Genomic DNA, 10,154 nt, shown 5'->3' with positions numbered 1-10,154 from the left:
AAACACCCTGTATACGACAGCAGATATCTCAAGAGCAATAACAATCTCCACATCCATATAAGGGAAAAGTTTCCTTCACTCCGTAATCAACGATGAAAGATGAAAGTCACTGAAAAGGTTAGCCAGCTGTAGGGATCGAACCCACATCTTCTGGATTGCCGATGTGGGTTCGATCCCTACAGCTGGCTAACCTTTTCAGTGACTTTCATCTTTCATCGTTGATTTCTTAGGCAATTTGAGGCTTTGTGTGTATCTGTCCCCTCTATGTTGTTCCAGCCTCAGAACATCAGTTTATCTCTTGTCCGTAATCATCCCGCAGAGGAAATGTCTCGTCTGGCGACCTCGTCTTGCAGAAATGTCTTCGCAAAGTGACTGAGGATGTACTACCTCGTCAGGAAAAGGTTCGTGCAAGACCTTGTGGACTTCTGGCAGGCATCTTGCCTTGTGATATCTTCGACGTGACGGGGATGCCGATTTCTCCGAGGAGAACAAACCTGGACGACAGTTCTTCATACGCGGCCTGATCTATACTTCCAGGAGAAAGCTCTTTGTGCGGAACTCCTCTGAAGGGCGACTAGACCATATGCTTCCGTAGCCTAGTGGTGTCAGCGGTACACTACATCGTCAATTACGCTTTCTTACCCCAGTATATTCCCTCGTTCCAGATAGCACATCTTCCGAAGAGTAAAGGACTGGGCAAGTTGGTACAATGACTGAGTATGAGCGCTCATTGAGGACGGGTGCGCTAGTGGTTGAGCTCTTCGTTTTTCTGCCCCGTCCGCGCAGAAGCAGCTCTCTCGTCTCGGAGACGGACACGCGTACTACGCTGCTGAGAGGAGATCGTCGTTCCGTACTTCGACTCCTCGTGACTCCCCTGGCCAATGGACCGCTGACATTCTCCCCCTTACCCATGTTGAGCAGAGTTGATCCAGCGCTCGCTTTCCGCATGCCTCGACACACCTCTCGTCAAGATGCTGCATTACTTCATCGAATGCGCCTCGATGTGGCTTTTACAGAGCAGTGGCGTTACCGCTTGAGACAAGTTGACTCTCCCCAATGCTGTCACTGCGGTGCTGTAGAAGATCTAGAGCACATTCTTCTCCAATGGTCACACTACCAACCTTCCCGAGCCGTACTCTCTGAATCCCTTAACGAAATGGACTCTCGCCCCATCTCTCTCCCAAAATTGCTTGGTCCCTGGCCACATCTAGAGTCACTAAATAGGGAACAGAGTAGCGACACTGAGCCACGCCGGCGAGCGAGACCGCCATCTTGTTTCCGGCGTGGCTGCGTCGCCTAGCAACGGGACGCCAACCTCCCCTCACAACCGAGGAAACCGGTTTTGGATGGAGGGGACTCAACAGGGACGGGGCGTTCTTGGAAGGAGAAACCACGTGACACGATCTGCCCAATGGCGGACACCGAACCGCGGCTCCGGCGCGGAAAACGAATGCGATACTCTGTACCCCTATATAGTGACTCTAGCAACATCCAGCCCACCAACGCTCTGCCCTCAAAGCTCTGGGTACCATAGGACTTGGATCCCTATTGTGAAGGGGCTCATTGTTGCATCACCACCAGCAATGGGGTAGAGTATCGCCCCCTGGCGATGAAACTACCCATTCATCATCTCACAATAAAGTTGTTGTTGCACTCTGTATGCGACAATAAAGCCTTTGAGCGATCTCAATAAGAAAACTGCGCGGTTGTGGCAGACATGAGCAAAATATTACACAGAAGTATTGAAAATAAGATACCAATACTCCACGTAAAAAAGTATTTAAAATAGAGGAATAAATACTTAAAACTGAAAGTAATTTGAGTAGAGTACTAAATACTCTAAGAAATGTTTAAGATAATCTCTAAAGTACTTTAGTACTAGCAGTAAGTGAAACGCGTATTCTGAACGTGGCCCTACAAATGAAAGATGTTTGGTGAACTTTGGTAATATGTTCTGACCCAAAACTTGGTAATCCCACTGACGCATGAAAGCTGCCTTCTGTAGGCAGCCTGCGACCCTACTTTTCTGCTAAGTTACTTCAGAGTACGGGAAGAAAACTGATGTGTACAGCATTTTTGCTCAAGAAGTACCACCTTCGCCAATTTATAAAAATAAAAAAAAAGCGAAATGAACCAGCTGAATGATTTACCTGAACTATCGTCAGTCTTTCACTCGCTTTTTATTATTATTTTTTTTTTTTGTGTGTGAAAGTGCAACAATAACTGTCTGCAATTCATTTTCTTTTCGGTAATTTAAAAATCGAAATCCTCTTGAGGTTTTGTGTATTCGAAAGTGACTTCAAAAACATTGGATGTAACCCTACAGAAATACATCGTTCATGAGCAGGACATTATTTTAACTTTGTGTCAGGCAATGCATGTCACATACTCAAGCGGGCTGTCATGCTAGATGATTCACAATAGCGTGTGGGGTAACAAACTTGACAAACACTACGTGTGCACGACCCGCTTGATCTCTCCGTTGCCCTATCGGAGCGTAGATTGCGATGTCGTCTGCTTCGATGCCGTCTGCGATCGTCAATCACCGCAGACGATGTGAAATCTCGTGGCTGCCGGTGCGGCTGATCGTGGCTCGTCTCCGTGGCTACGGCTTTGTTTACGGCTAGTCCGTTTACGCGTCGCCATAGTAACCAAGGGATGCGGATCGCGATAGCAGGGATGACGGCCGTCGTATCGCACGCCGTCTGCAACTGTTATGTTCACGAGGCCGAGAAAGTGTGATTTGACGTTATGAAGGGTGAAGGTTCGTGCACAATAGTCTTCGACTCGTCCAAAGATGAAGTGTTTGCGCTACACGAAGGATATAAGACGCTCCACAGGAGATTAAAGAACAACTGGAATGTGTACAGGTAACGACGTTGCCATACGCACATTATTTTACAGTATCACGACCAGCCGCGTGCGATACAAGTGTAAAGCTTTCGTAGATACCACAGATATAAAGTCTTAACGTAGACGTTATCTAAACGATTGCGTAATGTACCCATAAGATACAAGTGTGTTTCACCCAACGTGTTAAAAACTCGTATTAAAAAAATACTTATCTGAAAATTATAGCATCAACGCTATTTATCTCGAGGGGCTTAGGGGCTTCTGTTTAAAAAAAAAAAAAAAGTAACATATGATGTTGTCTTGGCGAACTTCCAAATTCGATTCCGAAAATTCGATTGATGGCAAACGCTCGCTCCAGATAACATATAGCGCCAGTGACCCCGTAATTTTCAGGCAACTAGCTTTTTTCGTACGAATTTTTTTTCGACACGTTAGGTGACACGACCTGTGTTTGTTATCTTATCCGTTTGAAACTGATATCATCGCTTATCTTAACGCAGCAATAAGGAGCCCATATCGGCAGATGTACTCGGCAAAGCAGACGCGTTTGTCCTGCCTGGACCGCGGCAAAAGTTCACAGAAAGCGAGGCGAGTATATGTATTCCTGCCTTTTTGCGATGTTTTCTTAATTGTCATCGTTGTATTCCCTGTCAGTTCAACCAATTACGACAGTTCGTGGAAAACGGTGGCCGCCTATTGGTCCTTCTGGGAGAAGGCGGGGAGAAACGGTTCCAGACAAATGTCAACTTCTTGCTGGAAGAGTTTGGGATTTCGATCAATAATGGTAAGAGGGCAAAAGATGCCAAAATTTTCTGTCCAAAAATCGCTCTTCTCCTACGACGAAGAATATCGTATGTAATTATACAGAAAAATCACAGTTAGATGTATATTCTGGCATCAATCACACGTCGCAAGCAACTTCATCTAATTAGCTGCTGGAAACTTTCGAAGCACTCTCCAGTTTGTGAGTAGGGTTGCCACCTTTCGTAGTGAAAAATACCGGCTGAGGGAGAGGAGGTGGAATAGAGGAGAAGGAGGAAATGTTCGCGGGAAAGGGAAAGTAAGTGAGGGGTGGATAGTACACAGAGAGAGAGAGAAAGAACCAGCGTACTGGCTCAAGACAACAATGATAGTAATAATGAATAACTAAGAAAACGACTGGTGACTACGGAGTTGGATCTGTGGTCCAGATTTATTCAAGCTGCAGTGGAATGTTGAAAGGAAAACCCCGTAAAAGCCCCTATGAAAGGTATTGAGCCACAAATACCGGCAAAAGGCTGCCGGTATCACCTTCCTACCGGCAACCGGCAGAGAGAGGAAATAACCGGCCGTGCCGGTATAATACCGGCCTGGTGGCAACCCTATTTGTGAGGCGAAGTGGATTTTTGTGGAAGAGGATTTATGGCGAATTCCGCTGCAACTCAGTGCAATGTGCTGATATCGGTCCAGCGTATAGAAACGAATGAAAAGCGAATGAAACATTAATGAAACACGGCGCATGTTGCACTGAAGCGTAACATTAACCAGTGTAACATGCACATTCAAGCCAGTGTAAGATTTTCCATACTACAAACGATCAGTGGAATTCGCCATTACATTGTCACGAATAAGAAACTGGCTCTAATTTTATGCATCCATATTTACTTGTAGATGCAGTCGTGCGAACTTCTTACCATAAGTACTTCCACCCGAAGGAAACCTTAATTTCCGACGGAATTCTCAACCGAACTTTCAGCGAAGCCGCGCAAAATGCAACTCTCGGAATAATGACGTACGAAGAGATAAACAACACCAAGTGAGCATCTCTTCAATCAATGCGTCTCTTCCGAATAATCTCGTTGAAAGCAATTTTTCTCAATTCAACAGAGCCCTGACGTTCCTGTACCCTTTTGGAGCCACTCTGAACGTTGGCCGACAGGCGGTCGCATTGCTGTCGACTGGCAGTGCTGCGTTTCCCCTCATGCGACCAATTTGTGCCATGTCTTGCCACCAGGTGAGTAAAATGGCCTCCGTGCATGCTGATCAACAGCTTGATGCATCATGTAGACTAACCCATACACAGTGAGCACCAAGTGTTTATCGTCGAATGTGTCGTTGTTTACGTTGCAGATAATTTCAAACTCAGAAAGTCCGCGACCAACACTGGCTGTCCGTGCAGTGTTGGAGCTTGTATATAACTTTGAATAGCAGGTTGCGTTTTATGGGAACAAGGATACGTGACAAAATGAAGCCTATAGGCTATCGGTACAACGTTTACAACTTCTGTCCATTTTCAGAAGTCGCCTGGCAGAATACTAGTACTGGGCTCTTGTCACATGTTTCATGACCAATACCTAGATAAAGAAGAAAACAATAAAGTACGGGTATGTATTCACAACAGTACACGTGTTGTTGTATAGAGACCAGGTAATTTACCAAAAGAGAGGATGCTGTGGGGCATAAGACCCTCACTGATTATTCTGTTGTGGGAAGTATCCACACGTATCTATGGTTTAATTTTAATGACTTAAAGCTGCGGAGACAAGAGGACAAAAACTGCTCAAAGTCGTTTAGCAACAGTTTGGATATCGCGAGCCTTGCAAAACAAGCTCATCAGCTGAAACAGTTAATTGTCTGCTTTGTGCAATGTGCCATCCATGTTTCATACAGACATATGCCCTCTCATACATACTTGAAGTACACACATGCGCATCTGAATACCTGGAACTAACGGCCCACTAACGACACTTTCAGGACGTCATCTTCCACTTCCTCACCGCCAATGAGCTCAACCTGAACACTGTGGATGCTGCCAACCCCGAGGTCAGTGCACAGATTTCAAGTTTTACGTGCCCTTGAAGCTGCTAAGCCTTACAGATTTCCGACTACCACATGATTCCCGCCATCGGATTACTGGCAGACTCTCCGCTGTCCTGCCTGCAGGAAAGCGACGAATTACCGACCAATCACGCCGAGCTCTTCGACACTAAGCTCTTTGCTCTGGACAACAGTGTGCTTCCCGAAGTGATCGAGTGAGCCCACACAGGGACGTCGAGCATGTGGATTAGTTCTAATCACGATTTTTTTGTTTACAGTGCCTACCAAAAGCTAAACATGAAGCACGAGCCACTGCGCTTGATAACACCGCAGTTCGAAACCCCTCTTCCGCCTCTACAACCAGCTGTAAGCATTGTGTTCCTCAGAGTTAGCGCCACACACCGCAACTGTGGCTACAAGAGGTGCAGAGACGTGGGCGAGCGAAAGAGGACAGGAGGGAGGTTTGGGAGGCTGAAGCAACAATTAGGACAAACACCCGCCCATGTTTCCAAGGATGGCAGTTGACAAAAAAAACAAAACAAAAAAACTGTGAGTGCCGATGGTAGGAATCGAACCCGCATACCTCTGAATGCCAGGTGTGATATGCACGACCTACTAGATTATAACGACCACGTCAGGCGCACCCCTCCCATGCGCCGCATTTTTGGAAGGCAGCGGTGGCGCTTCTGATCGTCCTTGTTATTGCTTCCTCAACTTCTCCAATACTTTGTACTTCAGCTTACCTTAGTATTTCTGTACAAGCTGTGGACTTCCACAGATGTTTAATTCTGAGGTTGATTATTATCATCATTCTACGCGTTTTCATAGGAGCTATCGCTGTCGTCTGCTACGGTTGTCGTACATACGCTTCTGCGAGTTCAAAATTCAAATTTCCATCGTCCAATCGTGCGCCAGTCTGCCAGGGTGCGTCAGTAGCGCCCCTGGCGGATCGTGCGGACAGGCACCTCATAGGGTTTGCTGATTGTGACGTGGTCGTTATAATCTAGTAGGTCGTGTGCAGGTCGGGCGTGAAGGCGCGCGGCACCCAAGGGGGGGCGGAGTCACGGGAGGGGGGCGTGGTCGCTCCAAAATGAGCCAATGAGAGCGCGCCATGGGCGCCATGCAGCATCGTGCAGATTTTGCTCGGCCCTCATGGCGCGGTAATACTCACCTGTTAGCGCCGCGAAGCAGCTGTGGCTATGAGAGGCGTACGGGTGTGGACAGATGGAGAGAGGACACCAGGAAGGAGTGGGGGACAGGGGAGTTAGTATGCGTCCTGGGCCGACTTCAGGAGGAACTGTGGCATATGCTTTTGTACTTCGCTTCCAAACTGCAGGTCTTTCCACCTGCCTTTCGTGAGCTGGGACGTCCGAAGCTGGAGCTCTTCGACCTGGACGAAGCTTTCAGCTCAGAAGGCCAGCGACTGGCGCAGCTGGCCAATAAATGCACGGACGACGCAGATCTCGAATACTTTGTCTGCGAATGTGGCGACGTACTCGGAGTGACGTCAGAAGCCTCGGCCAGAGTTGCGCGCGACGCACGTCAAATACTAGACTACGTCCTCGCAAGGCTCGTGGAATTCCGCAAGCTCAACCAGGTAAGATGATGCTCACATAACGAGGTATGCCTTGGCACGGTCTTGCAGAAAAACTGGTACCACGTTATACTTTGGTGATTATATTTCTCCATTCTGCCACTGAACTGGACTACTACACTTCCACTACTTTGTATGAAGTTATGACTATATAAATATGCACGAAATAATGTTCTCTTTTCGCTCTTTCCCACAGGAACACGACGTGGCATCTGAACAGTTTCAGCAAATTGCTCAGGAGTAAAAAAAGAAAAAGAAAGAAAGAAAAAAAAAACTGACGTATAACTGCTGTTTTGTATATGCCTGTCCCACAATGGTATAGGGACTCGCGTCTCAGATTAACTGCCTAACGTGAAATGCAGTTCAGTCTGATGCACGCGTGCACAGACATTATTTGTGGACATGTGACACGACGCCTTTGACCCTCGGAAGGTCCAGACTGGGGTTGAGACCATGGAGGGCAAAATGACAGCTAGGTGAAACATGCGCACAACACTGTGCGAAACAAACATATCCGACAAAAAGACAGCAACAAAAGAGACTGGTGAGCCTAAGGCAGCTGAGAGCCCACTGTTCTATGGCATCTATCAGGCATTACAGTCACCGATTGCTATGCAATGCGCAACATGAGGCCTCACCTTGTTTGGAATCTCAGTGAAAAGCCTCCTCCGTAAATCTTAAATTTCTTTTGGTTGCAACAACTAATACCATGCGCATTAAGAACGATTATCGTGGCTGACTTCTAGAGGTGTTCGGTCTGCACACCTTCTAGAAACATCTGCACTCCTTCAGAAAGCCCCGAAGTGAAAGAGTGATGTTTAGGTGCGCTTCACGATGCGTGCCCCTCCGACAGTTTTCTATCGGATGTCGGGGATTAAGAGGGAGCAACTCAGCGGGACAACCGAGAGGTTTATTCTGACCAGCAAGAAGAAGCAGGCACACTCAGATGCGAGCACGATCAGGGCATCGACTTCGTTATCTTCACGACACGGGACGATGCGTAGCCGGCCTCGCATTGCATTCTGGGATGCTCCTGTCTACCACGTGACCGCTCACGTGACCCTCCAGACAGCATGGCTCCAGCAAAGCAGACGACACGAGCTGTAGTTGTGTTGCAGTTCAGATGGCAGTATTACGTTGAACGCGTGCTTGCACTTTATTTCTCTGTGTTACGAATGTTTACTGTTCTATTAGAAGACCAGTCACAGTGTGCAGAACGGAAAAGGAGTACGTGGGACCGGAAACATCACGTGTGGCAACGGTTACTTCCAACGTATGTACTTTTCTTGACTAAGTGGTTAAGAATTCCGTTCCATTAATCAGATTGGTACAACAACAGACGATATGAAATGAATCTGCGGCAGAGTTTAAGGTCCCAAATGAACAGTTCAAGATGACTCGAAGTCACACGGGCAACTAAAGCAAGTTACCGTGTGTACTTACGAACAAAACTCGTTCCCGCGCGGAGCTGCTTTCAGTTCAACGAGAGCCGCAGCCGGGACAGGAACACATTACCATAAGTCGTTTCTACGACGGTGCTCACATTTTCACAATACATTACTTCCGAGAAGCAAAATCATACGGAGAGCAGCGCGAGAAACAAAGCCTCGCAAAACCGAAACTTTAGAGGGGACCACGTGGAAAGGAAGCAATGGCGAGTTTGACTCGAGGGACCGCTACAGGGTGGCTAGGCTAGTCTGGAGGGAAGAGCCGCTCCTTGTGTTTCCTTCCTCAATGATAGCTCGGCATTTTGGGCCACAGAGTCGCTAAACAGGGAGCAGAGTAGCGACTACTGAGCAACACGTCGGCGAGCGAGAACGCCATCTAGGGTCCGGCGCGGCTGCGTCGCGTAGCAACGGGACGCCCATCTGCCCCTTCTCCACCGGAGAACGCGCGCAGTCGACCCAGCTCGCAACCGAGGAAACAGGTTTTGGATGGATGGGACTCAACATGGACGGCGCGTTCTTGGAAAGAGAAACCACGTGACACGATCGGACCAATCGCGGGCACCGAACGGCGGCTCCCGCGAGGAAAATGAATGCGATACTCGCTGTACCCCTATATTTAGTGAGTCTAGGCCACGGAACTCACGATTACTATCATCTGATAACGCGTGAGCTCAGCGAACACCTCCTAGATAGTATAGGAGGCCCGCGCGCTACCGAACTCACGGAGGACTGCGCGAGCTTTTTGCGAGCTGCTTCGAGCTCTTTCTCTTGTTCTCTCACTCACTGACGTCATATAGCAGCATCCACAGAAGGCCTTCATGTGTGCCGCTGAGCTCGATCATAACGTAGTATATTAGCGCACTCACTGGATAATACCCCACTTGCGACCAGAGCATGGGTTATTTTGCCGATCTCTAGTCACAGGTGCGATGTTATCTGGTGAGTGCGCCAATATGCCGCATGATGTAGCTCAGTGATATACGACATGGCGACCTTCACGTGACTTTGTAGCACGTGACTAAGCTCATGCGTTGTCAGATGATTGCGATCGTGAGTTTCGCGACCCGAAATGCCGAGCTATTGGTCACAAGTAGCGGTATGCCGTGCCCGCAGCGGTCGAATTTTCAGCGGGAAGTGAGACCTCATCACTGCTGGCTACGCTGATGCTACGTCACACTGGTCTGATTACGTCACGCCGAGAGATCGAACGCAAAAAAAAAAAAAAAAAAGCATATATATATGGCAGGGAAATAGTGCAACCCAAGGTTAGCTTTTCAACTGATTGGTTCGTCACCAGTTGTACTCGAAACACTTGTTCCAAAACATCCTCTGAAAGCCGTAACTACGTTTGCACACCATTTCTGATTGTCCTCGTGGGATAAAGGTATTTGAACAGGCTCCAATCCAGCAAAAATTCAATCAACAGAGGATGACTGTAAAAGGAGTTCAGAGACACTGTCATA

At 47.8% G+C, this 10,154-nt stretch overlaps 1 protein-coding gene across 2 annotated transcripts; it reads left to right on the top strand.

Annotated features, from left to right (window-relative positions):
- Positions 1–2,646: 2,646 nt before the first annotated feature.
- Positions 2,647–7,528, top strand: LOC135397574 (intraflagellar transport protein 52 homolog). Of its 2 annotated transcripts, none has more exons than XM_064629179.1 (11): positions 2,647–2,870; positions 3,354–3,441; positions 3,508–3,637; positions 4,504–4,648; positions 4,720–4,846; positions 5,130–5,210; positions 5,587–5,655; positions 5,710–5,864; positions 5,928–6,015; positions 6,986–7,246; positions 7,440–7,528. In XM_064629179.1, the coding sequence occupies exons 1-11, from the start codon at positions 2,752–2,754 to the stop codon at positions 7,485–7,487; spliced, it is 1,311 nt and encodes a 436-aa protein (XP_064485249.1). In that variant the 5' UTR covers positions 2,647–2,751; the 3' UTR covers positions 7,488–7,528. The 2 variants fall into 2 exon arrangements, with proteins under 2 accessions (XP_064485249.1, XP_064485248.1); XM_064629178.1 differs by having other exon boundaries at positions 2,648–2,870; positions 5,130–5,216.
- Positions 7,529–10,154: the final 2,626 nt, after the last annotated feature.

This window comes from Ornithodoros turicata, chromosome 6, assembly GCF_037126465.1.
Source record: "Ornithodoros turicata isolate Travis chromosome 6, ASM3712646v1, whole genome shotgun sequence".
Taxonomy (NCBI): Eukaryota; Metazoa; Arthropoda; class Arachnida; order Ixodida; family Argasidae; genus Ornithodoros; species Ornithodoros turicata.
This window is presented reverse-complemented; position numbering and strand designations above follow the sequence as displayed.

What these genes read in the sequence shown, in the direction of transcription:
- LOC135397574 (XM_064629178.1), top strand. Translation starts at nt 2,752, where the DNA reads ATGAAGGGTGAAGGTTCGTGCACAATAGTCTTCGACTCGTCCAAAGAT. An exon ending in AAGAAAACAATAAAGTACGG is followed by an intron (nt 5,217 to 5,586) that starts GTATGTATTCAC and finishes CGACACTTTCAG; the next exon opens with GACGTCATCTTCCACTTCCT. An exon ending in TTCCGCCTCTACAACCAGCT is followed by an intron (nt 6,016 to 6,985) that starts GTAAGCATTGTG and finishes TCCAAACTGCAG; the next exon opens with GTCTTTCCACCTGCCTTTCG.